Genomic DNA, 27,018 nt, shown 5'->3' with positions numbered 1-27,018 from the left:
GCACACACACTACACAGGGGCACACACACTACACATGTGGCGCACATACACACCACACGGGGTGCACACACACCACACGGGGCGCACACACACTCCACAGGGGTGCACACACACCACACGGGGCGCACACACACTCCACAGGGGCGTACACACACGCCACACGCGGTGCACACACACTCCACAGGGGCACACAGCTTCAGTGCTCATCGGCGTAAAAATTCCCAGCCGATTCTGGACAGTGACTTTCCGGGGAGAGGATTTTGGCGGTGCGCTCCCAATGGCCCAGCCCCACTCCCCAGGCCCAGGCTCCCTTGGGACCGTCCCGGTGAGCCAGGTCACAACCTCCATCCCTCCATGTGTGCCAGAGAAAGGGGGAGCCTCTTGCCGACTTCAGTGGTTCATCTCCCAGCTCCCGCAGCCTGGCCTGTGGCTCTGCTCACCAGGCTACTATGCTCACAGCCTGCCCCTGCAGCTCCGCCGGCAAGCTGGGTGCTGGCTCTGGCTCCCCGGCCCCTTGGTTCCTGGCTCCGTGGAACAGGGAGATTATTAGTAGGGGGCCAAACTGACCGCAGGTCTCCTGAGGCCAAGGGAGGTTACCCCAGGGCGGGATCCATGACAGCCAATGGGGTTACAGCGGGGCGGGAGCTGGCCTGTTTTCCCTGCCTAACTAATAAGAGCAGGCGAGAGTGGGCATCCACTGGTGATGTTTCGTGGAAGTTGGCCCTGCTGTGTCCCTCTGGTGAGCACTGTCCGCTCTCCCCTCTCTGCCCGCCTTGGGTTGCTGTGTGCAGGGCAAGTGCCAAGCCCAGCTGTGACACTGGTTATTAATCCATTGCTGTGGGTGCTGTTTGGATGAGCAGGTGCCTGTTTATTGGTGGCTGCTCTGTGTCCGGGGGGCTGGAGTCCCTGGTGAACTGGGGAGCCGTGCGCAGCTTTGCTCTCCCCCTCCCATGAGATCAGTTGCACTCACGCTGCCAAGTTCTGCACTTGTCTTGCCTGCTTCATAAAATCATGTGAATCCCGGGGCAAGGTGACAGCAGCGTTTGCTAAGTGACGGAAAATAAAAGAGCAAGAAAAAAAACCGGGGCATGTCCATTAGCAGCGCCTCTGCACGCACTGCTGAGGAGTGGAGTGGCTGGGCAATGTCACAGCTCTGGCCAGGCGTTTCTGCCCCCTGCCTATGTCTGCTGTGGCACAGGGCTAGTGATGTGCCACATGGGGGCTGGCCGATGGGGAGTTCCCCTGGCCTGGAGTCAGTGTCAGATCCATGTAAGTCACTCTAGGCTGCCCCTTTGCAAGCCCTGGGACTGGGCCTGGCTAGGGGGTGGGCCCACAGCACATGCTGGTACAGGGATTCTGGGCTGTGCCACAGACCATAGGCATGCAGAATGGGTTGCTGTGAGTTAAAGCCAGGGGCGGCTCTAGGCACCAGCAAAGCAAGCACGTGCTTGGGGCAGCCCATTTGCAGGGGCGGCATGGGAGCTGAGAACCAACAGGGGGCCCTGGGAGCTGTAGTTCCTTGGTTAGTTCCCTGCCTATAGAGCCAGCCCTGGAGCAGGGAAAGAACTACATTTCCCAGCATTCCCTTGGCCACTACCAACAGGAAAGAGGGGGAGGGAGGGAGGTAGCCGAGACCTCATGCTGCAGCCTGCTGTGAATGGAGAGCTGCACTGGGAAGGGCAGGGATACCATATTTTAACATTCCAAAAATAGGACACTCCACGGGGAGGGAGGGTAGCCCCACCCTGCCACCATCCACCCCCTCCGACTGCCCCCCACAGAAACCCCAACCTATCCAACCCCCCCTGCTCCCTGTCCCCTGATCACCCCCTCCCGGGACCCCTGCCCCTAACTGCTCCCCAGGACCCCACCCCCTATCTAAGTGCCGCTGCTCCTTGTCCCCTGATTGCCCCCTCCCAGGACCCCACCCCCTATCTAAGCCTCCCTTCTCCTTGTTCCCAACTGCCCCCTCCTGAGACCCCCCCAACTTCCCCCCTAGGACCCCACCCCCTACCTGTCCCCTGACAAACCCCCGGGACTCCCATGCCCAACCGCTGCCTGTCCCCTGACTGCCCCCCCAATCCCTGAGCCATCTAACCCCCCCTTCTCCCTGCCCCTGACTGCCCCCCCGAACCTCCGCCCCATCCAACCCCCCAACCCCCTTACCGTGCCACTCAGACCAGCGTGTCTGGCTCCGTGCAGCGCCAGACACACTGCTGCATACATGCTGCCGTGCTCCCCCGCGGAGCCACAGCCGCCCCCCCCCCCCAGCACCTGCCTTCCAGATTTGAACACCTCAAAATTCAGGAGTGCTCAAGCTCAGTTTGGGCAGCTGTTACTTCATTTCTCCCAAATCAAATATACTGATCCACTGTAACTTGCTGTAGAAAAAGTAGGATAAAATTGAGCAAGAAATGCTTCCCAGTGGTTATTAGGACTGGAATTGCTATTTTCAACAGCCATTGCCTTGTTTGTTTGTTTGTTTGTTTGTTTGTTTGTTTGTTTGTTTGTTTGTTTGTTTGTTTGTTTGTTTAAAAGGAAGACAGTCATATTGCATTGGCAAATTCCCCATAGAAAGAAAGAGTGGAACAAAAGAATAATAAAGGCACCTCAGCTTTTCCTCATTTATGAAGGACAGTCTTATAATATGCATCCAGATATCCTCCAATCACACAAGCTGAAAATTGTTCCACTTTACTGCAGTTCTGTAACCATATGGGAACCAATCCTGTCTGTGTTCTGTGCACATCTAAAATTCCTGCTGAATGACCTGCCATGGGAGCGAGTTACCAGTGACCCAGGGCTGCGGCGGAAGGAGGGTGCAGGTGGGGGTGGGAGAGAGCCCAGGGCTGGGGCGGCAGGAGGTGTGTGTGTGGGGCAATGGTGGGGGGGAATGAGGGAACCCAGAGCTGGGGCTGCGAGGGGGGGTGGGGGAAAGCCCAGGGCTGGGGCAGCAGGGGGGTGCGGCGAGGAGCCCAGGGCTGGGACGGGGGCAGCCAAAATGTTTTTTGCTTGGGGCGGCAAAAAACCTAGAGCCCGCCCTGGTTAAAGCTCCTGGAGCAGCTCAGAGTCTTGGGGGCACAAAGGTGGCAGAAAGCCCCTTAACCTCCTTCCCCTCCCCTGGCACTGCTCCCGGGGTGCCGTGAACTGAGTGCGATTTGCAGTGTCTAGGTCTGGTGCTAGCTGGCCTCTACCTACACAGCCATGATTTGTTATAGAGTTGTGTCTGCAACACATACAGCCCCCTGCAGCACTGAGGACCCCAACACACCAGCCCCACCCTAGCACAGAAGATCCGGCTAGTGAAATGGACAAACTCCACCAGCCCGCGTCCTCCGCCCACGCCCAGGGAGATGCACAAAAGGGCAGAAGAATTCTCCCGCCCTTCCCTCCATGCCATATTTTGAAAATGATGTTTGTTTTGTGCCTTTTTCTTGACAACTATTCATGACAAATCTGCCCCTCACTGGATTCAGAGAGAATACAGGGCAATATTAAGTGTCTGGTTCTCCACTTATACTGATTCCACACTGCTGTAGCTGTACTGATCTCAGCAGATTACTCACCATTCATACCCATGAAATGAGAGCGGAGTCAGGCATCTGGGGCCAAATCTTCAAAAGAGCTAAGGGGCAGGTTTCCTCGGAAAATCTGGCCCTGGTTTCTGAGATAGTTTCTTACCCACACACACACACTCTCGATTATTTATATTACAGTAGTGCCTAGGTCCAGGGCCCCTCGGGCTGGAGGCTGCACAGGTCCCTGATCCAAACAGTTTCGAATCTAAGGGTAGACGAAAGGAAGACTCATTATCCCCATTTTACAGATGGTGACCCAAGGCACAGAGAAATGATCTAGCAAATCCCTTCAGCACATGAATTCAGTGGGACTCTTTAAGCACACGCTTAAGAGCATTGGATCCAGGCCTCAGGACCAGGTTCACAAAGATTTCTCAGCAACTAAAAGTGAAGCCAGCACCTACTGAGACTGACCAAAGTACCTAAGCTGGTTAGGCACCTGTGTCCCATTGACGTCTATGGGAGTTAGGTACCTAACCTGCTTACATGCTTTTGTAAACCCCACTAGATGCCTGTCTGCATGTAGGTGCCTGAAGACCCTTAAAAATCTGGCCCTGAGTGACTTGGCCAAGGTCATTGGGGGAATATGTGGCAGAGTCCCCCTGGAGGGCCTGAAGCACAAAACCATCTGTCCAGCTTCTGCCAAGTTTCTGCATACATAAATAAATAAATACAGTCTCCTGTCTGCAAACAATCTCTCACGCCCAACAGAGAATCGTTCCGAGGGTAATTGGACGAGCTCTCCTTGAGGCACTAGACTGTGGGAACACTGCTGGGTTGTTTTTTTACACTATGTCTTTATCTAGGAAGTTTAAACAGGTTTAAAAATCCAGCCGTGAAATATCAGAGACGAAACATAGTAATTATAACAGTGAGCTTTTGTTCAGCGAAACGATGCCCAGCAATATTCTCGCGGGAACGCTCTGGTTAACAGGGTGTTACCGGGTTAGAGAGTGAGCATCTGTATGTTGCCCATTACATGTTGTTTCTGGTGGTTTTATTAAATCGATTGATATCCCTGATTACACATCTTTTAGCAAACCAGGCATGACTATCAAATGTTAATATTTTAAAAATCTGGACAGGTGAGCTGGGTTCTTTGCAAGTGTGAATGCAATCAAATCTCTAAGTAGCTATCTGTTCTCTGTCTGTTTTGCTGGGAACATAACTGGTGCATTAATTTTTCCATAACACCCACCTCCTGTATTGGTTGAATCATTGTGGTTGAGCTGTTTTTCTTTTTCCAAGGGAGGCTCTCAGTAGCTGAGCAGCTACTAGCAGATGAGAGATTAATTCTTCATTTCCTCTTGTGTAACCATTTCCACTGGGCAGTGCCAGAAGCTTTACCAAAGGCTCATTTGGTAATGAATATCCAACAATTTGTGATATCTGGTTACAGATTGCATCCCGGTGCTCTTTAATGACTGGCCACAATAAATGTATAAAATCTCCTCTTTCAACACTATCTATCTATCTATCTACACCTCTACCCTGATATAATGCGACCCGATATAACACGAATTTGGATATAACGCAGTAAAGCAGTGCTCCGGGGGGGCGGGGCTGCGCACTCCAGCGGATCAAAGCAAGTTCGATATAACGCGGTTTCACCTATAACGCGGTAAGATTTTTTGGCTCCCGAGGACAGCGTTATATCGGGGTAGAGATCTATCTATCTATCTATCAATCACCTGCCAGGAGTGAAGTGCCACTGAATCATTATTTTAAAGAAAATTTCTTTGTTTGTGCTACAGACTGAGGTTGCTGGTCCTCTTTTCCAAATCAAGCCCCATTCTTTTGGGATAATTTGTCTGTCCAGTTCCTTTTCCCCATGTGTTGTATTTGGACATTTTTTGTTAGGAAAATTGTCTGCAAGGGTTGATATAAATTTGTTATAATTTGATTTGTTTTCTAATTGACCGGTTGCGATTGCTTCGATTAAAGTTAGCTTTCTGTATAAAACAGCTTTTCTAGAAAGTTGAGAAACATAATGCCAAACTTTAAAGTATTGGTGCCATGGGAGAGTGAGCCAATTAAAGTTAGTGTTGATCTTCTAAATAAGGTAGAAGAGTTTCTTTACTGAATAGCTGGCTAACCATTTGTATTCCGTAGCTTTCCTAGACTTTAAAGCTCTCTGGTTTGGGATTTGGGTTAAGATCTGGATTGTGTGCAATGGTTGTTATTGGCAAAGGAAAAGAACGTATACATTTCTGGAGGGCATGATTTTTAATTAATCCATGGTAGCCTAGCAATGTTTACACTGCCACAATCCCCTTGTTCAATAAAGACCAAGTGTTTGATTGGGTTAGAGCACCCCCAATCCACTACTGCTTTGAGCTGGCTGGCTTGATAGTACCACAGAATATTTGGAACTGCTAGTCCACCTTACTTGATAGGTTGGTGCAAAGTATCTATAGTCACTCTTGGTCTTTTCTTATTCCATATAAATTCTAACAACATTCTCTGTATTCCTGCTAGGGTTTTATCTGGGATGGCTACAAAAGATTTTAAATCAAGAAAGATGGAACAAAATGTCCATTTTGATCATGGCTATGCATCCTAACCAAGAAATTGCATGCTGCCCCCAGCACTCCCAAACTCTTTTCATTTGCTGATGCAGTAGTTTGACATTTAGATCATAGACCTCTTCTGGAGATTTGAATTCCCAGGTATCTTTTAGAATTTGTGGCCTATTTGTACCCAAATGTTTTTGGGAGGAATGACTTCACAAAGTCTGGCAAATTGATAGCTAGCTGTTCAGATTTGGCATAATTTGCATTCAGGGGTGGCTCTATGTTTTTTGCCACCCCAAGCACAGCAGTCAGGCTGCCTTCAGTGGCGTTTCTGCAGGAGGTCCGCCGGTGCCGCGCCTTCAGCGTCCCCGCCGCCGAATTGCCGCCGAAGCCGCGGGACCGACGGACCTCCCACAGGCATGCCGCCAAAAGCCGCCTGGCTGCTGCCCTCACGGCGACCGGCAGGCTGCCCCCCAAAGCTTGCTGCCCCAGGCACGTGCTTGCTGCGCTGGTGCCTGGAGCCGCCCCTGTTTGCATTAAAACCAGATGCTTTCCCAAAGTCCTGGATTTATTTCTCTACTAATTTTAGGGAAATATTTGATTTAAATAAAAATAGTATTACATCATCTGCATGTTAAGCTATTTTCTGATGTGTCTCTGCAAGTTTTATTCCTGTGGTGGATTCATTGTTCCTTATCCTCAGTGCAAAACGCTGCACGGCCAGTGCAAAAAGCAAAGGAGACAACAGACAACCTGCCTTGTCCCACTGTGTGATTCCACCTCGCACAGCTGCTTTTGGCCTGGTGTAAGGAGCAGTTATCCATTTATAGAACTGGGGCCAATGGCCGTATAGGACAGGACAGGACTTGAAACAGAAAGGTTTCAAAAGCTTTCCCTGCATCAAGCGATATCAAAAGAAATGGATGTTTTTTTGAGCTGGCATTATGGATGATTCCAAGTACTCTCTGAATATTGTCTGACATTTGTCTGTCCTTAATGAATCTGGTCTGATCTGAGTTTATATAAACTGAGAACATGGACTGCAATCGGCTAGCTAGTATTTTTGCTAAAATCTTCATGCTAAGATTCAGAAGTGATATGGGCCTATCAGAGATAAATAAGGTAAACTGTGCTATACAGGAGGTCAGACTAGATGATCAACAAATGCTCCCTCTGGCCTTGTAATCTATGAATCCAGGGTCGTTTCCAACGTTAGGGAGAACAACAACAGTAGTTTCTGTCATAGGTTGTGGAAGTTCCTCCCCTAAAAGAATGGCATTGAAGGTACATCTCAAGGAACTCCCAAAGACCTCCTTAAACACTTTGTAATACTCAGCTGGAATGCCATCAGATCCTGGAATTTTACCACTTTTTATACTTGCGATTGCCTTTAAGATTTCTTCTTCTGCTATTTCTTTATCTAAAGTTTCTTTATCAATTTTGTTTATCTTTGGCAAGCCTGCTACTTCCAGATATAGAATCGTAGAATCAGAGGACTGGAAGGGACTTCAAGAGGTCATCTAGTCCAGTCCCCTGCACTCATGGCAGGACAAAGTATTATCTAGACCATCCCTGACAGGTGTTTGTCTAACCTGCTCTTAAAAATCTCCAGTGACGGAGATTCCACAACCTCCTAGGCATAGACGACTCATGCCTCCCAATACCAGGCACGGAACAGAGGGGACGGGGCGGGCCACCGCCCGAGCCAGGCTCTCTCAGGAAGCCGCCTTGCTGCAGAGCAGTGACCCTGAGTGGTCCCTCCCCTTCTACTCCCCACCAGGGGGCAGGCGCAATGGGAGAAGGACAGAGCCCCTCTTTCTCCCCCACCCCGGCAGGCCAAGCAGAAATCTGGGGGCACTTGACCCCACATGCCCCCCCTATACATCGCCTATGTGACCCCGAGGCAATTTATTCCAGTGCTTAACCACCCTGCCAGTTACGAAGTTTTTCCTAATGTCCAACCTAAACCGCCCTTGCTGCAATTTAAGCCCATTGCTTCTTGTCCTATCCCCAGAGGTTAAGAAGAACAATTTTTCTCCCCCGTCCATATAACAACCTTTTATGTACTTGAAAACTGTTATCATGTCCCCTCTCAGTCTTCTCTTCTCCAGACTAAACAAACCCAACTTTTTCAATCTTCTCTCATAGGTCATGTTTTCTAGACCTTTAATCATTCTTGTTGCTCTTCTCTGGACTTTCTCCAATTTGTCCACATCCTTCCTGAAATGTGGCGCCTAGAACTGGACACAGTACTCCAGTTGAGGCCTAATCAGCGCAGAGTAGAGTGGAAGAATTACTTCTCGTGTCTTGCTTACAACACTCCTGCTAATACATCCCAGAATGATGTTTGCTTTTTTTGGAACAGCGTTACATGGTTGACTCATATTTAGCTTGTGAGCCACTATGACCCCCAGATCCCTTTCTGCAGTACTCCTTCCTAGGAAGTCATTTCCCATTTTGTGTGTGTGCAACTGACTGTTCCTTCCTAAGTGGAGCACTTTGCATTTGTCCTTATTGAATTTCATCCTATTGACTTCAGAGCATTTCTTCAGTTTGTCCAGCTCATTTTGAATGTTAATCCTGTCCTCCAAAGCACTTGCAACCCCTCCCAGCTTGGTATTGTCCACAAACTTTATACGTGTATTCTCTATGCCATTATCTAAATCACTGCTGAAGATATTAAACAGAACTGAACTCAGAACTGATCCCTGCAGGACCCCACTCAGTATGTCCTTCCAGCTTAACTGTGATCCACGGATAACTACTCTCTGGGTACAGTTTTCCAACCAGTCATGCACCCACCTTAGAGTAGCTCCATCTCGGTTTTATTTCCTTAGTTTGTTTATGAGATGGTCATGTGAAACAGTATCAAAAGTGTTACTAAAGTCAAGATATATCACGTCTACTGCTTCCCCCCTAACCACAAGGTTTGTTACTTTGTCAAAGAAAGATATTAGGTTGGTTTGACACAATTTGTTCTTGACAGATCCATGCTGACTGTTATTTATCACCTTATTATCTTCTAGGTGTTTGCAAATTGATTGCTTTATTATTTGCTCCATTATCTTTCCGGGTACAGACGTTAAGCTGACTGGTGTGTAATTCCCCAGGTTGTCCTTATTTCTCTTTTTATAGATTGGCACTAGATTTGCCATTTTCCAGTCTTCTGGAATCTCTCCCGTCTTCCATGACTTTTCAAAAATAAACACTAATGGCTCAGATATCTCCTCAGTCAGCTCCGTGAGTATTCGTCTAGAATGTATTTCATCAGGCCCTGGTGACTTGAAGACATCTAACTTATCTAAGTAATTTTTAACTTGTTCTTTCCCTATTTTAGCCTCTGATCCTACCTCGTTTTCACTTGCATTCACTATGTTAGACGTCCGATCGCTTCTAGCCTTTTTGGTGAAAACTGAAACAAAAAAGGCATTTAGTACTTCTGCCATTTCCACATTTTCTGTATTGTTCCCCCTGCCCCCCATCTTTGAAAAACAGGCCTATGCTGTCCTTGGTCTTCCTCTGACTTCTAATGTATTTGTAGAATGTTTTCTTGTTGCCCTTTATGTCTCTAGCTAGTTTAATCTTGTTTTGTGCCTTGTCCTTTCTAATTTTGTCCCTTCATACTTGTGTTATTTGTTTATATTCATCCTTTGTAATTTGACCTAGTTTCCACTTTTTGTAGGATTCTTTTTTGATTTTTAGATCATTGAAGATCTCCTGGTTAAGCCAGCGTGGTCTCTTGCCATACTTCCTATCTTTCCTACGCAGTGGGATAGTTTCCTCTTTTGCCCTTAGTAATGTCTCTGAAAAACTGCTGATATAAAATTATTCTACTTAACTGCCAGGGGGCAAATTTGTCACGTACACATGGGAGAAAGAAGAAGGACAAAATGCAGGGTCAGCTATAGATAGTCAGGAAGTTCCTTCAAGAGGAAATGTAGCCAAACTCCAAACCTGGAGACAATGGACCTTTCTGTGCCTGCGTCCTGTAGATAAACTGCTTGGTTTGCAAAATAAGCAAGGAGGAGGGGGCAAATAGATGAACAATAAGGGGTCATAAGAGGGGCAGATACATGTAGCTTGCTAATTATGTATGGTAATGATAGCAAATTTTGGCCAATCATAGAGCGATAGATTATCATAGTCAACTGCATATAATGCTTTGGTGTAAGTGTTTTCTTTGTTCTTGCTGACTTATGAGCTCGAACCCAATTGCAATTGAAATAAACGGATCGCCCCTCCCGGGGCTCCTTGCTTGATTAGCTGTGTCCGTCTCTCTTTATTCCTCAGCTGGAACGGACAGAAATTTCTATGACACTGCCAACTCTCTTGAACTGTTTTTCCCCTTAGACTTGCTTCCCATAGGATCTTACCTACCAACTCCCTGAGTTTACTAATGTCTACCTTCTTGAAATCCATTCTCTTTATTGTGCTGTTTTTCCTCCTTCAATTCCTTAGAATCATGAACTCTAGCATTGTATGATCACTGTCACCCAAGCTGCCTTCCACTTTCAAATTCTCAACAGATCCTCCCTATTTGTCAAAATCAAATCTAGACCAGCCTCTCCCCTAGAAGCTTTCTCCACCTTCTGAAATAAAAAATTGTCTCCAATACATTCCAAGAAGTTGTTGGATAATCTGTGCCCTACTGTGTTATTTTCCCAACAGATGTCTGGGTAGTTGAAGTCCCCCATCACCACCAAATCCTGTGCTTGTGATGATTTTATTAGTTATTTAAAAAAAGCTTCATCTACCTGTGACGAACTGGGACTGTTCTTAATGTGGTCTTTGAATGCTGAGTGGGGAGTGCTGGCTGGGAAGACAGGGGAGTGTGGCTAGGATGGTCTGCATCGGGGGATGGGAGACTGGCCGTGAGGGAGAATACCTGAGCATGTAACAGGAGAACCCAGGAAGGAGTTAGAGGCCAGGTGACACCTTTGCCCGGGAAACTGAACAAAGGCTGAGGAGAGGGTTTCAGAGCTGGCTGGTGGAATGGCTGGGAGGCAGACGGGACTCTGACCTCCCAAGGGGGCTGTGGTGTAATGCCCTGGGACCCCAAGATGGACCTATCTGAGGGGGTCCTGATGTCTGTGCCTGCAAGACCTGTCTTGGACTGTGTTCCTGTCGTCTAAATAAACCGTCTGCTTTACTGGCTGGCTGAGAGTCACGGTGAATCTCAGGAAGAGGGGTGCAGGGCACTGACTCCCCCACACTCCGTGACACCACCTCTTCTTCCTGGTTAGGTGGTCTGTTGTAGACCCCTACCCATGACATCACCCTTGTTTTTTACCCCTTTTATCCTTACCCAGAGACTTTTAACAAGTCTGTCTCCAATTTCCATCTCAATCTCAGTCCAAGTGTATACATTTTTAATACATAAGGCAACATCTCCTCCCTTTTTTCCCTGCCTGTCCTTCCTGAACAAGCTGTACCCCTCTATAGCAATATTCCAGTCATGCGTATTATCCCACCAAGTCTCTGTGATGCCAACTATGTCATTGTTGTATTTATTTACTAGCATTTCAAGTTCTTCCTGCTTATTCCCCATACTTCTCGCATTAGTATACAGACATTTCTTTGAATAACTTCAGAGTATCTGTTTCTTCTTACTCTGTTTTCTAGATCAGCCAGTTGAAGCTGCACCCCTCTCTCTCTGTTCCATGTGGCTCTGCAGCTCTGCCTCGCTCTCACTTGCTTCTCTTAGGCCAGTCTCTACAGGCTCAGTGACGCGCTCTTCCAAGTCCGTAACTTCCTTCGTTACTGCTCAAAGCGTGGTTCAGGGCCGGCTCTGGCTTTTTTGCCGCCCCAGGCAAAAAAGCCTCCGACGCCCCACCCCCACCCCCCCGCGGGGGGGGGGCGGCCGGAGCCCGGGGGGGGGGGGCGGCGAGCCCCGGCGGGGGCTCCGCTCTCCCGCCGGGGGGAGGGCGGCCGGAGCCCCGGGGCGAGGGTGGCGACCCCCCGGCGGCCGGGGGGAGGGCGCCGGAGGGGAGGGCGGCCGGAGCCCTGGGAGGAGGGCGGCGAGCCCCGGCGGGGGCTCGGCTCTCCCCCCCCCCCCCCCCCGGCGGCCAGAGCGCCGGGGGCAGGGCGGCGAGCCCCGGCGGGGGCAGGGCGGCGAGCCCCAGCGACCAGAGCGCCGGGGGCAGGGCGGCGAGAGGGCGGCGAGCCCCGGCTGGGGCTCGGCTCTCCCCCCGGTGGCCAGAGCGCAGGGGGCAGGGCGGCGAGCCCCGGCGGGGGCAGGGCGGCGAGCCCCAGCGACCAGAGCGCCGGGGGCAGGGCGGCGAGAGGGCGGCGAGCCCCTGCCGGGGCTCGCCGCTCTCCCCCCGGCAGCCGGGGGGAGGGCGCGGGGGGGGGGGAGGGCGGCCAGAGCACCGGGGGGAGGGCGGCGAGCCCGGCTGTGGCCCCGCTCTCCCCGGCGGCCCGAGCGCCGCGCCGCCCCCCTCCAGGTGCCGCCCCAAGCACCAGCTTGGTTGCCTGGTGCCTGGAGCCGGCCCTGGTGTGGTTGTGAGATCCTCTCTCATGAGCGTAAACTCCGACATCGCTCTCCACTGTCTGCTAGCCTTTGGTAGCCATTTTGTTTTCTGCAGCCCTGGCATTTCTGCCTGATTTGCCTGCCATATGTTCACTTGGTCTCTTCCATCTCCTCACTGCGAGCTGGAAACACTCGTCTAAGTGAAGGATCGTTTTCAATTTTCCAATTTTTTTGAGACTCTTCAATTGTGTGCTCAGGTTTTTGGGGAGCTTACTAAGTTTCAGGGGGGTCGATCATGGATGGCGGGTATCGAAGGCCTGGCCAGGCTAAGGCTCCCCGACCCAGGCCGTGGCCCCATCCAATCTCTGGCCTGAGGCCCTGCCCTCCTTCCCTGTCTACCCTTAAGCTGGCAGGGGGTGCTCAGCTCCAGCCAGCAGCCTGGAGTTTGGGCCTGCTGGCGGCATGGGGTGGCACTCGGGCCAGGCCGGCCTGGGGCAGGGTGTGTGTGTCAGGCCAGTGGCCCAGGGACTGGGCCGGCACTTGGGAGGGCCAGCCAGCATGGCTGGAGTGGGCAGGCTGGAGCTCCTCCGGCCATGGAGGGGGGGTCTCCAGGCACCTCTGGTCACGGGAGGGGGCCTTGGGGCCTTGGGGCTCCAGCATACGGGGGGCGGGGCCTCAGGCAGAAAGGGCAAGGCCATTGGGCTAGCGTCCCCAAAGGGGGGGTTCACCTGCCACCCATGGGGTCGCTGGAGGCAGATTACTTTGCTATCCCCTCAGAGCTCAGACTTCAGGCAGCCATGTTAGTCGGGCCCCTGCTGGTCTCCAGTGCTGCTGGGTTTTTTAATTCCCGAAAATTATCCTCACTTTTATTTTGGTCCACTCCTAGAAATGGCGTTCCTTCTTTCCCTCTCCCCCCCCCCCCCCCCCACAAAAAGTGTTACGCTGTACAGAGCTATGAGAACTAGGGGCCGAGGCGATTCGGGCCAAGCTGTAGCGCAAAGGTTTTTCTTTATCAATGAGCCAAGGTAGCTGCCTGTGTTTCTCACATGGTATTAACCTCGTATTAAAGGGTCACATTCCCAGGCTTCCTGCTGGGCTTTTGGTCTGGGAATAGATGTTATTTCTACATGGAACTTCTCTGAGACCAAAACTGTTGTGCCCCAGACTGGGACTCAGAAGATCTAGGTTAAGATTTCTGCTCTGCTACAGACTCGCCCTGGGACCTTGGGCAGCTCCTGAGGGACCAGACTTTCAAAACGGTTGGTAGCCAACATGAAAATGTGGCTCAATCTCCATCCATCACAGGGGGCTGATGGTCCATCCTGGGCCTGGCCTGCAGGCTGGGTGGAGCAGGGACTGGCTCTAGGCTGGTCTATGTGCCGGGCCCTGCTCTGGGTTGAGCCCCCTAGGAGTTCCTGGAACAATCACCCGAGCAGCCGAGCTGTGAGCTGTCCGGCCGGGCCTGTCTCGCCGAAAGCCTTCGCGCCGCCTGACTGACACTCGCAGCATCGATGCCCCAGAACACCCCAGCCAGCCCCCCCGAAACAGAAACACAATCAACAAGTGAAAAGGGAAATTAATCACGTCCAACCCACGAGCCCCTAGCCCCTCCCACAAGCAGAGGTTACCACAGAGAGGGGTTGCCCGAGATGCCACTCGGGGCTTCGCTATGCTATTGATTTTATGGGCAAGGTGCCTAGATACTACGGGGATGGGCAGCCGTATAAAACCCTCATATAGAAAGATTCCCCTTAACTTCCCTCCCGCTCGGGGAGCTGGGCTCTGGGCAGGGGAGGTGATGCCCTTGTACCCCTCCAGCGCTGGCCGCGGTGCTCCATGGCCTCAGAACAGGCTCTCTGCTGGGTGCTAGGGGTGTCCCTGAACTCTCAGCAGAGACCTCATGATGCCGCTCCTGTCTGCACCAGAGTCACGCTGCACTCAGAGTCATGGCACCTCCAGAAACGTCTGCCTTCACTGCGCCTCCCTCAGCATCTCCCTCCCAAGTTACAACCTGCCCCTGCCCTTGCTGCCTAGCCTTGCCCATCACTGCTCCTTCGCTTGCTCTTCTAAGGAGTCCTTTCCTTTCTTCCTCACCTCTTCCCTTTCCCCGTCCTGCCTTTCCTCGCTTCGCCTTTGCTCGCTCTGCTCCAGCTGCTTCTTTCTTTCTTTCTTTCCCTCCCCTTGCCAGTGTCATAGGTTCCAAGGGCAGATGAGCCGGGCTGACCTGTAGGACCCAGGCTGTAGAGCCGCCCCAAAGTAACCCCTAGAGCAGATCTCTTAGAAAAACATCCAGGCTTGAGTTTAACATTGTCAGTGGTGGAGAATCCGCGCCGACCCCCAGGAAGCGGTTCCAATGGTCGCCAGTTCTCCGGCTCCATTCCTTCCTGAGCCCTGCTCCGGCCGCATGTTTCCAGCCACCGTGCTCCTGTTAGCGTCCCTATGATGTGGCCCCCGCCACAGCCTTGCAGGGAGAGTGTGAGGGGGCTGGCCCAGCCAGTGCAGGGCTGGGGGACACTGCGCTGGGCAGGAAGGGGCCCGGCCTCTGGCTCGTGGGAAGGGAGGCAGCAAGGCAGGGGTCTGGGCCACGAACAGCCCTGGTGATTGGTACGACACAGCTCCCTCCCCCCGCGGTGAGCCGGGATGGGGCTGGCCGTGGGGCGAGGGGTGACCGCACTCTCTCTCCTCCCCCAGGTGCGGGCCAGCGCCATCGCGCAGGACGCTGACCAGAACTACGACTACGCCAGCAACAGCGTCATCCTGCACCTGGATGCCGGCGATGAGGTCTTCATCAAACTGGACGGCGGCAAGGCGCACGGGGGAAACAACAACAAATACAGCACGTTCTCGGGCTTCATCATCTACTCGGACTGAGCTGCCGCCCGCTCGCCCTCGCCAAGCAGACTGGGAAGGTTCCCCGGGGCAGGGCACATCCCTAGAGCCTGGCCCGGGGGTCTGGCCACGGCCTCCCTGCCACACGGAGCGCTGGGGAGGGCATCTGGCTGCCGACAGTGAGACTCTGACATCTGCCCCTTTCCCTTCCCTTCTTTCCTCCCCCCAACAGCTACGCAGCCTCCATGAGTCCCGTCTCCCCCCCCCATGGCCACACGGCCCCCGTGAGCCCCGTCTCACCCCCCACGGTCACGCGGCCCCCGTGAGCCCCGTCTCACCCCCCGACGGCCACGTGAACCCCCGTGAACCCCATCTGACCCCTGCGGCCCCCATGAGCCCCGTCTCCCCCCCATCGGTCACGCGGCCCCCGTGAGCCCCGTCTCACCCCCCACGGTCACGCGGCCCCCGTGAGCCCCGTCTCACCCCCCGACGGCCACGTGAACCCCCGTGAACCCCATCTGACCCCTGCGGCCCCCATGAGCCCCGTCTCCCCCCCATCGGTCACGCGGCCCCCGTGAGCCCCGTCTCACCCCCAACAGCCCTGCGGCCCCCCGTGAGCCCTGTCTCCCCCCGATGGTCACGCGGCCCCCGTGAACCCTGTCTCACCCCCCAATGGCCACGTGGCCCCCGTGAGCCCCGTCTCATGCCCCGACGGCCACGCAGCCCCCCACAAGCTCCGTTCCATCCCAACTACCACGTGGCCCCTGGTGAGCCCCATTCCCCCAATGACCATGCAGCCCCCCATGAACCCCAGCCCACCCCCTGATGACCACATGGCCCCCCACAAGCCCCGTCTCACCCCCCGATGGCCAGGCAGTCTCTCATGAGCCCTGGCCCACCCCCCCCCAATAACTACGCAGTCCCCACAAGCTCTGTTCCACCCCCGACTACCACGCAATCCCCGGCGAGCCCTGGCCCACCTCCGATGGCCACACAGCCCCATGAGCTCCATACCATCCCCGAGGGCCACATGGCCCAAGAGCCCTATCCCACCCCCCGTTAGCCCCGCGGCCCCCAATGAGACCCGTGCCACACAGCCCCCCGCAAGCCTCGTTCCACCCCACCATGGCTACACGGCCCCCAGCAAGCCCTGTCCCTCCCCCTGATGGCCATGCAGCCCCCTGCAAACACCTTTCCATGCCCTCCCAACAGCCACATGGCCGCTGCAAGTCCTGTTCCACCCCCCACCCCTGACGGCCACGCAGCCCCTGCGAGTCTCATTCTAACCCCCCTCCCCCGATGGCCATGTGCCCCCCCCTCGAGCCCTGTTCTCCTCGATGGCCACATGCCCCCCCATGACTCCCCTGATGGCCACACAATCCCCACGAGCCCCCTACCACCCCCCAACTGCTATGTGCCCCCCCAACTGCCCCAATGGCCACATGGCCCCCCATGAGTCCCCTTGCACCACTGACAGCCACAGGGCCCCCACAAGCCCCATTCCAACCCCCGGATGGCAATCGGCACCCCCGTGAGCCCCCTTCCACTCCGCTGATGGCCATGTGGCCCCCCGCAACCCCATTCCACCCCTCTCCGCGGCAGCTACAAAGCCCCCCTGCAAGGCCTGTTCCACTCCCTGGTGCCATAGAGCCCCCAATGAGCCCCCCCCCAAGAGGCACATAGCCCCCGTGAGTCCCAGTGGCTCACAGCCCATCACCACAGCTCCCGTGGCTTACTCTCATTGTGGGGGAAGGCGCTGGGGAAAGGCCAGTAGGGGGCGGGAGTGGGGGGAATGTCCTGTCACCAGCCCGACCCCTTACAGTCCTCACTGCAAATTCGGTATTAAGCCCACTCGGCGCCCGTGCCCTCCCCTGTCACACAGTGCCCGTTCCCTCCCCTCCCATTCAGTGCCCGTGCCCTCCCCTCCCCCGTCACTCAGCGCCCAAGCCCTCTCTCCCCCCACCTCGGTGCCTGTGCCCTCCCCTCCCCCATCACTCAGTGCCCGTTCCCTCCCCCCCATTCACTGCCCATGCCCTCCCCTCCCCCGTCACTCAGCGCCCATGCCCTCTCTCCCCCCACCTCGGTGCCTGTGCCCTCCCCCCCACTCAGTGCCCATGCCCTCCCCTCCCCACTCATCGCTCATGCCCTCTCTTCCCCACTCGGTGCCCGTGCCCTCCCCCCCACTCGACACCTTGCCTCCTGTTTCCCTGGCTGTTGTCCCTCCTGCGATGGTGAGAACTGGGGGGCTGCGGGGTGCTCCCAGATACCTGCTGCTCCCTGGTTCGGTCTTCACCCTGGGAGCAGGCAGATCCCAGCTGGGCCCCAGGAGGGCACGGGGTGAGCGCTGGCTCCAGCGGGGAGGGCGGGCAGCTGTTCCTGGGCAGTCAGCCGCTCATCCCCTCCCGCTGGCTTGGCTGCTGGGTCCCCCCAGGCCTTCCCCAGTGTGACAGTCCTCGCTGGGGGGCACGGGCTCCCCAGCCAGCGTGTACATATGTACAGGATGTGTGTATATTTATATGGGGGCCTCTCCTGGGGAGCGGTGGGGGGCAGCTGGAGCTGCAGCCCCCTCCCCCGAAGAACGGGGTGGGGGAGACACCATGGGTGCACCAGCCTCCCTTCCGCACAAGCCCTCGCAGGTGGAGCGAGGGACCCGGCCATGTCAGTCCCCTCCACGCCGCCTGTCCCAACACCAGAGCTGGGGGCTGGGGCTGGAGATCAGGCGGGGGCAGGGCCTGATTTTCTTACCAACATCAGAGCAAATCCGTGGTAAATAAGAGCTGTCACCTCTCCCGAGTCTGGTCTCTTCTTCCACGCGCTGCTCTCCACGGGCTCGGCTTGGCTGTCCCACCTCAGGGACGGGGCTGGGAGCGGGCAGGCGGGAATCCTTGCCACCAGGCCTCACCCTGAGCGGGAAGCGGCACAGGAACTGTTCCTTCTCCAGGGCTCGCAGGAGACCCCTTACTGGCTGGTTTGCAACACCGGCCCTATGACCCCATTGAAATGACCCAGTGTAGCCAAGTGTCCCAGCACCGCAGCCTGGAGCCACTGGGGTTGCCAGGTGTCATGGACTCACAGATCGTGCCCACTCTTGGCCCTGTGCGGGGTGCCCCTTTCGGTGGGACAGCCCTTTTCCTGGGGGTCCACTCTCTCTCGGGGTTAAGCCCCTCCATCTCCTGGAGCCACACCTCTCTAAGCCTCAGCACACCTGTTTCTCACTGTGGGCCCCCCCAGGGAGTCCACTCGCTCTGGACCCCTGGGGCCTCCACCCCCCGAAGGGGACGATGCAACCCTGTTCTCTAGACCGGAGCGACTCTCAGCCAGCGTAACACAGGAGGGTTTATTGAGTGTTGAACACAGCACAGGAAACTCTCCGGCCTCAGGCCTGGCCTCCCTCAGCACAGCACATCCCAGTCTCCCTGCATCCAGGTAGGCTCTGCCTGCTCCCCCTCTCCAGCCCTGAGCCCCCCTGCTTCCCAGCTGGGCATCTGAGATCACCGGCCCCAGGCCCCGCCTCTGTCCATTGTCTTCTCTCCAGGTAAATAGGGTCGTAAACAGGGTCTCCTGGGCCTCATCTCCTCTCTTCTGTCCTCTGGCCCCCTCTGTCTGGAATCGGCTGATTAGGTCACCGGGGTCCTCTCCCCGCAGCCCATTGTCCTCCCACTGGCCAGAACCGTCTGCAACTCCTGAGCTGGGCCTCCAGGTCACCCAGTCACCGGTCGCTGGGGTGTCCATTCTCCACGCCATTGGCCGGGGTCCCAAGTTCCCTCGCCGGTCCTCTGTAACCACAAACTCCCTCTCCCCTCACCTCATTAAACCCGTAGCACCTAGGGAAACTGAGTCCCACCCCCTCTGCATGCAAACCATAGGAAAACCAAGAAAATCCCCCATAGGAAACAAGGAAAAACAAGAAACTCTCCCACTTTGTCACACCAGGACACTGAGAACGTTCCCCTGAACAGCACCGGGGGGGGGGGGGGGGAGGAGCAGCCAGGTGCAAGCAGGGTGTTGGGGTGAAGCTCTTGGGGGACAGACTTGCCAGCAGTGCTTCACCCTCCCCAACCCACCTGGCCTAGACTCTTTGGCAAGAGCAACAGGAGAGGTGCCCGACAGACCTGCCTGATACAGTCCTGTAACCCTGGAGACAGACAGACAGACAGACAGACACCTCATCGGAAACAGCTCCCAGTTCTGAGTCTTCGAGCCCCCCCAACTCCAGCTGAAATTGATGGCACTGTGCTGACAGGCAAGCAGGCCCTCGCGGCCAATGCACAGGACTGTGAGCTGGAGCGCTGGGCTCGCTGCGTGGCTGCAGGCAAGGCCCTTCCCAGCTCTGGGCCTCCGTTTCCTGGTGGGGGTGACCCTGGGCTAGAACTGATCATACCGATTCCTAACCCCACAGCTCCCAAAGCGCTCCGCCGAGGGCAGGCTCCTTCGCCCCGTTTCCAAGGAGCAGGGACGTCAGACAAGGGCCCGTGTTCAAGCACATGCTGATCTCGGTAACAGGCCTGGGCTCTGGGGGAAAGTCTGGCTCCAGAACTGGGCCCATCTCTGCTCAGGGGTTTATTTCCTGGGGTCGTTGGCGTTTTCCTCTGCCCATGGAGCAGGGAAGCTCCTCCCTTGTTCTTCTCACCCGTCCGTGCAACCGGAGCACTTTGTTGGTAAGGTCCCGTCGGTGCTGTTCCCAAACGGACCCGGAGCGGGCGCTGCTGAGCAGCACTAGCACCCCTCCTCCCAGGGACCCAGGTGCTGCCCTTACCGAGCCTGGGCCGTTCGCCATCTCAGTGGCATGAGACGAGGCTGGCTGCGCGAGCTGAGCGTGGCATCTCAGAGTCCTGGCCAAATTCCAGCAGGAACCCATCTCTCCTGCATCCCCGCCCCATGGACCATGGGGTTCTCCCTCCCTTCCCTCATGTTGTTCGCTGTGAAACCACCCCAGAGGTGGCTGCACTTGAAAACACAGGGACTCAAACTGTCCAAGTCAGCAGGAAGGTCCCAGTCTATCAAAGCCAAGGGGAGCTGAGGGCGCCCAACCCCCTCAGGACCCGGCCTGGGCAGCGCTTTAGCCTTGTACGAGCGCATGGCAGCATGGTGCCTGCAGCACTCTCTGGTCTGCAGCCAGGGGCGTTAACCCCTCGCCCACGCCGGTGCAGTCACCACCTGGCTCTCCGGAAGAGGGAGAGAAGAAAAACCGGGGCAGGAGCTTTCAGCGCGGCTGACGGACGCACAGACAGCTCTTGATTGAGCCTGGGCCGCTGCCAGACGCCTCTGCCTCTCCCCCTGTGTCACCCCACTTCTGAGGGCAGCCTCAGCTGCAGCATCACTTGGGCTGCTCGCCGCACGTGAGCACGAAGCGCTTGGCCGGCAGACTCTTCCTTCCAGCCCAGTGGCTCCCTGACACCTAACCCAGCCTGACAGCCACTCCCGCGTGCTGCGCGGCTCGTCAGGCATTGGCATCGCTGGGGGGGCAGGGCCAGGGTCAGTGCGCCTGCCCGCGGGAGGGTTTGGGGCAGGGAAGCTGAGAAGTGTGCCCCCCCCTCGCCCCTCCCATGCCCAGCCCGAGAGCCGGGGCACTCCGGGACGAGCAAGCAGCTCCTCAGAGGCAGTTGGATGCAAGTGGCCCTAATGCACCAGCCTGGGTGCCATGCAGCTGGTGATGGGGGGAACCACATGAGCAGCCTGGCTGGGTTTGTTCCTGCTTCCTTCGATTGGCATCGCTGGAGCGCTCAGGCTAGGAGAGCAGCTGGCCTGGAGGCGGGCACCTTGCAACAAGCCTGGGAGTGCCTCAGGGGATGGGCATGAGGAACCAGCCACACCCTCCCTCTGCACAATGGCCCAGGTGCTGTCTACTTTGCATGGCACCTCTCCCCAGCAGTCCTGTGTCCGACCCCGCTCCACCCTCCGCTCTCTGGACTGGAACAACTGGGAGGGAGGGGAGCAGTAAGTCACCCAGGGAAGCCATGGTTATAGCAGGCAGCTGCAATGGGAGGGCGCAGTGATAGGATGAAGCAGTAGCAGGAGGCTAAGGGGATGGCAGGCAGCGGTAACGGAGGCCATGGTGGAGGCAGGGGGTGGTTATGGAGGCCAGCGGTGGTTATGGAGGCCGTGGTGGAGGCCGGTGGTGGTTACGGAGGCCATGGTGGAGGCAGGCGGCAGTTATGGAGGCCGTGGTGGAGGCTGGCGGCAGTTACAGAGGCCGTGGTGGAGGCTCGCAGCAGTTACGGAGGCTGTAGGGGTGGTAGGAAGTGGTTACGGAGGCTGTGGTGGAGGCAGGCAGTGGTCATGGAGGCCGTGGTGAGGTAGGCAGCGGTTATGGAGGCCGTGGTGGAGGCAGGCAGCGGTCATGGAGGCCGTGGTGAGGTAGGCAGCGGTTATGGAGGCCGTGGTGGAGGCTGGTGGCAGTTACGGAGGCTGTAGGGGTAGCAGGGAGTGGTTACAGAGGCTGTGGTGAAGGCAGGTGGCAGTTATGGAGGCTGTAGGAGTGGTAGGGGGTGGTTACGGAGGCCGTGATGGAAGCAGGCAGCGGTTATGGAGGCCGTGGTGGAGGCTGGCGGCAGTTACAGAGGCCGTGGTGGAGGCTCGCAGCAGTTACGGAGGCTGTAGGGGTGGTAGGAAGTGGTTATGGAGGCCATGGTGGAGGCAGGCAGCGGTCATGGAGGCCGTGGTGAGGTAGGCAGCGGTTATGGAGGCCGTGGTGGAGGCTGGTGGCAGTTACGGAGGCTGTAGGGGTAGCAGGGAGTGGTTACAGAGGCTGTGGTGAAGGCAGATGGCAGTTATGGAGGCTGTAGGGGTGGTAGGGGGTGGTTACGGAGGCCGTGGTGGAGGCAGGCAGCAGTTACGGAGGCCATGGTGGAGGCAGGCGGCGGTTACGGAGGCCGTGGTGGAGGCCGGTGGCGGTTATGGAGGCTGTAGGGATGGCAGGTGGTGGTTACGGAGGCCGTGGTGGAGGCAGGCGGCGGTTATGGAGGCCGTGGTGGAGGCAGGCGGCGGTTATGGAGGCCGTGGTGGAGGCCGGTGGCGGTTATGGAGGCCGTGGTGGAGGCAGGTGGCGGTTATGGAGGCTGTGGTGGAGGCAGGCGGCGGTTATTGAGGCCGTGGTGGAGGCAGGCGGCGGTTATGGAGGCCGTGGTGGAGGCAGGCGGTGGTTACGGAGGCCGTGGTGGAGGCAGGCGGTGGTTACGGAGGCCGTGGTGGAGGCCGGTGGCGGTTATGGAGGCCGTGGTGGAGGCAGGTGGCGGTTATGGAGGCTGTGGTGGAGGCAGGTGGCGGTTACGGAGGCTGTGGTGGAGGCAGGTGGCGGTTATGGAGGCTGTGGTGGAGGCAGGTGGCGGTTACGGAGGCCGTGGTGGAGGCAGGTGGCGGTTATGGAGGCTGTGGTGGAGGCAGGCGGCGGTTATGGAGGCTGTGGTGGAGGCAGGTGGCGGTTATGGAGGCTGTGGTGGAGGCAGGTGGCGGTTACGGAGGCTGTGGTGGAGGCAGGTGGCGGTTATGGAGGCTGTGGTGGAGGCAGGTGGCGGTTACGGAGGCCGTGGTGGAGGCAGGCGGTGGTTATGGAGGCTGTGGTGGAGGCAGGTGGCGGTTATGGAGGCTGTGGTGGAGGCAGGTGGCGGTTACGGAGGCCCTGGTGGAGGCAGGTGGCGGTTATGGAGGCTGTGGTGGAGGCAGGTGGCGGTTACGGAGGCCGTGGTGGAGGCAGGTGGCGGTTATGGAGGCTGTAGGGATGGCAGGTGGTGGTTACGGAGGCCGTGGTGGAGGCAGGTGGCGGTTACGGAGGCTGTAGGGATGGCAGGTGGTGGTTACGGAGGCCGTGGTGGAGGCCAGTGGTGGTTACGGAGGCCGTGGTGGAGGCAGGTGGTGGTTACGGAGGCCGTGGTGGAGGCCGGTGGCGGTTATGGAGGCTGTGGTGGAGGCAGGCAGCGGTTACAGAGGTTGTGGTGGTATGGTTGCCAACTTTCTGATTGTAGAAAACCTAACACCCTTGCCCCGCCCCTTGCCCCAAGGCCCTGCACCTGCTCTGCCCCTTCTCCTAGGCCCCACCCCTGCTCACTCCATCCCCCCTCCCCCTCCGTCACTCGCTCTCCCCTCCCCCCCCCCCCATGCTCACTCACTCACTCATTGTCACCGGGCTGGGGCAGAGCATTGGGGTGCGGGAGGGTGTGAGGACTCCGGCTGGGGGTGCGGGTTCTGGGGTGGGGCCAGAAATCAGGAGTTCAGAGTGTGGGAGGGGTTCGGTGTGGGGCAGGGGGTTGGGGTGGAGGGATGTTGAGGGCTCTGGCTAGGGTTGCGGGTGTGGTGGGTTCCCCCCAGGATGCCACCTGGAACTGGGGTACCACTGAGCCCCCTGACCCACCAGCCTGGGCTCCCTCTTACACTGCACTTCTGTGATGAGCTGCAAAGTCCTCCAGGCTCCAGCCTGCACTTTCACCAGCATTCACACAGCTAGGGACACACCCAGCTGCAGTTACATGCAGGCGCTTTGACCAGCCCCTGCATAGGAAGGCAACATCTAGGGCAACAACCAGCTCCTCAGGCACAATAAGCGCAGGACCCACCAAGATAGAGGAGGAACTTTGTCACAATACATAGATACATAGTCAATGTTCATAACTTCAGATACAAATGTGACATATGCATACAGATAGGTTATGATTTGCTGAATATGATTATCCTTTCCAATGACATCTCACATGACTTACCTTGCATAAAATACATCATAACTATGTCATAATCATATCATAATATCACTATGAAGAATATGGTGTGAAGTGTCACAGTGGGCTCTGGTGTGGGGCCAGGGATGAGGGGTTTGGGGTGCAGGAGGGGCCAAGGGGTTTGGAGTGCGGGAAGGGCTCAGGGCTGGGGCAGGGAGTTGGGATGCAGGAGGGAGTGAGGGGTCCAGGTGGCGCTGACTTCAGCAGCTTCCGGAAGCAGACGGCATTTCCCTCCATCTCCTTGGTGCAGGCACGGCCTGGGGGCTCTGCGCACTGCCCCCGTTCACAGGCACCCCACAGCTGCCATTGGCCGTGGTTCCCAGGCAGTAGTTACGGAGGCCATGGGGGAGGCAGGCAGAGATTACGGAGGTTACAGAGGTCATGGGGGCTGCAGGCAGAGGTTACGGAGGTCATGATGGAGGCAGGCGGTTGTTACAGAGGTCGTGGGGGTGTCAGGCAGAGGTTACGGAGGTCGTGGTGGAGGCAGGCGGTTGTTACGGAGGTTACAGAGGTCGTGGGGGCTGCAGGCAGAGGTTACGGAGGTCGTGATGGAGGCAGGCGGTTGTTACGGAGGTTACAGAGGTCATGGGGGGGCTGCAGGCAGAGGTTACGGAGGTCGTGATGGAGGCAGGCGGTTGTTACGGAGGTCGTGGGGGTGTCAGGCAGAGGTTACGGAGGTCGTGGTGGAGGCAGGCGGTTGTTACGGAGGTTACAGAGGTCGTGGGGGCTGCAGGCAGAGGTTACGGAGGTCGTGATGGAGGCAGGCGGTTGTTACGGAGGTCGTGGGGGTGTCAGGCAGAGGTTATGGAGGTCGTGGTGGAGGCAGGTGGTTGTTACGGAGGTTACAGAGGTCGTGGGGGTGTCAGGCAGAGGTTACGGAGGTCGTGGTGGAGGCAGGCGGTTGTTACGGAGGTTACAGAGGTCGTGGTGGAGGCAGGCGGTTGTTACGGAGGTTACAGAGGTCGTGGGGGTGTCAGGCAGAGGTTACGGAGGTCGTGGTGGAGGCAGGCGGTTGTTACGGAGGTTACGGAGGTCGTGGTGGAGGCAGGCGGTTGTTACGGAGGTTACAGAGGTCGTGGGGGTGTCAGGCAGAGGTTACGGAGGTCGTGGTGGAGGCAGGCGGTTGTTACGGAGGTCGTGGGGGTGTCAGGCAGAGGTTACGGAGGTCGTGGTGGAGGCAGGCGGTTGTTACGGAGGTTACGGAGGTCGTGGTGGAGGCAGGCGGTTGTTACGGAGGTTACGGAGGTCGTGGTGGAGGCAGGCGGTTGTTACGGAGGTCGTGGGGGTGTCAGGCAGAGGTTACGGAGGGCGTGGTGGAGGAAGGCGGTTGTTACGGAGGTCGTGGTGGAGGCAGGCGGTTGTTACGGAGGTTACAGAGGTCGTGGGGGCTGCAGGCGGTTGTTACGGAGGTCGTGGGGGTGTCAGGCAGAGGTTACGGAGGTCGTGGTGGAGGCAGGCGGTTGTTACGGAGGTCGTGGTGGAGGCAGGCGGTTGTTACGGAGGTTACAGAGGTCGTGGGGGTGTCAGGCAGAGGTTACGGAGGTTACGGAGGTCGTGGTGGAGGCAGGCGGTTGTTACGGAGGTCGTGGTGGAGGCAGGCGGTTGTTACGGAGGTTACGGAGGTCGTGGTGGAGGCAGGCGGTTGTTACGGAGGTCGTGGTGGAGGCAGGCGGTTGTTACGGAGGTTACAGAGGTCGTGGGGGTGTCAGGCAGAGGTTACGGAGGTCGTGGTGGAGGCAGGCGGTTGTTACGGAGGTCGTGGTGGAGGCAGGCGGTTGTTACGGAGGTTACGGAGGTCGTGGTGGAGGCAGGCGGTTGTTACGGAGGTCGTGGTGGAGGCAGGCGGTTGTTACGGAGGTTACGGAGGTCGTGGTGGAGGCAGGCGGTTGTTACGGAGGTTACAGAGGTCGTGGGGGTGTCAGGCAGAGGTTACGGAGGTCGTGGTGGAGGCAGGCGGTTGTTACGGAGGTTACGGAGGTCGTGGTGGAGGCAGGCGGTTGTTACGGAGGTCGTGGGGGTGTCAGGCAGAGGTTACGGAGGTCGTGGTGGAGGCAGGCGGTTGTTACGGAGGTTACGGAGGTCGTGGTGGAGGCAGGCGGTTGTTACGGAGGTTACAGAGGTCGTGGGGGCTGCAGGCAGAGGTTACTCCATCATAGTATGTAGACCGAGGCAAAACTTTTAAAAAATATGGTTTGATATGAATGGAAACAAAAATGTTCTGTGTTTCTTCCTGAACTGGAAAATCCCCCTGAATTTTTGTGTCAGAATCGTTGCCACAGTGTGTTTCTAAAAGGAAATTAGCTCCCCAGCACTGCTGCCAGCACGTCAGTTTCACTCGGCATCTGAGCGGCTCCCAGGGTCTGCAGCTCTAGGGCAGCCCTGCCAAGCAGCCAACAGGCCAGTCTGGATGGAGTCTGGAAGGCCCCCTGCCCCAGAATTGCAGAACCTTGGACCCCACCCCAGAGCCGCCAGGCTACCGGCTCCACAGGCGTGGGTCTCCAGGTTCCCTGCTGCAGACCCAGGAGCCAGCCTCAATTCGAGTCAGGGCTCCCAGGGTATCCAGGCTCCCTGCCATGGAGCTGGAACTGTGGAGTTCCTGGGAGCCTGGACACCCAGGCATGGCTGGTCTGTCCCTGAGCTGCTGACCTCAGAAGCACCAGGATCCGCTGCAGCCCACCAGGTTCCAGGCAGGTTTCTGTGGGAAAATTTCTGACCAGCTCCAGTGGTAAGACATCTCTGCACCTCCCTTATTCTGGACCCAGGCCCCACATGACAGTAACCTCAGACCTAGCAGCTCTTCATGAGGTTCCTCAACCATTGAATCCAAATCTTAGTGCTGGAGTTGGCTTCAGAGCCAGTCTCCAACCCCCTGACCCCTCCAGGGACAACCCCTCATCAGCCCTTGTACCATTTCCCTAGTG

At 56.7% G+C, this 27,018-nt stretch overlaps 1 protein-coding gene across 1 annotated transcript in view; it reads left to right on the top strand.

Moving 5' to 3' along the window:
• C1QL1 (complement C1q like 1) overlaps positions 1-15,431 on the top strand; it is a 70,962-nt gene extending 55,531 nt beyond the window's left edge. Inside the window, exon 2 of the mRNA XM_065422750.1 lies at positions 15,252-15,431. Coding sequence (XP_065278822.1) covers positions 15,252-15,431 — 180 coding nt within the window. The remainder of the gene's footprint in view (positions 1-15,251) is intronic.
• The last annotated feature ends 11,587 nt before the right edge of the window (positions 15,432-27,018 follow it).

This window comes from Emys orbicularis, chromosome 25 (genome assembly GCF_028017835.1).
Source record: "Emys orbicularis isolate rEmyOrb1 chromosome 25, rEmyOrb1.hap1, whole genome shotgun sequence".
Lineage (NCBI taxonomy): Eukaryota > Metazoa > Chordata > Testudines > Emydidae > Emys > Emys orbicularis.
Note: the sequence above shows the minus strand (reverse complement) of the source record. Positions and strands in the feature narration are given on the sequence as shown.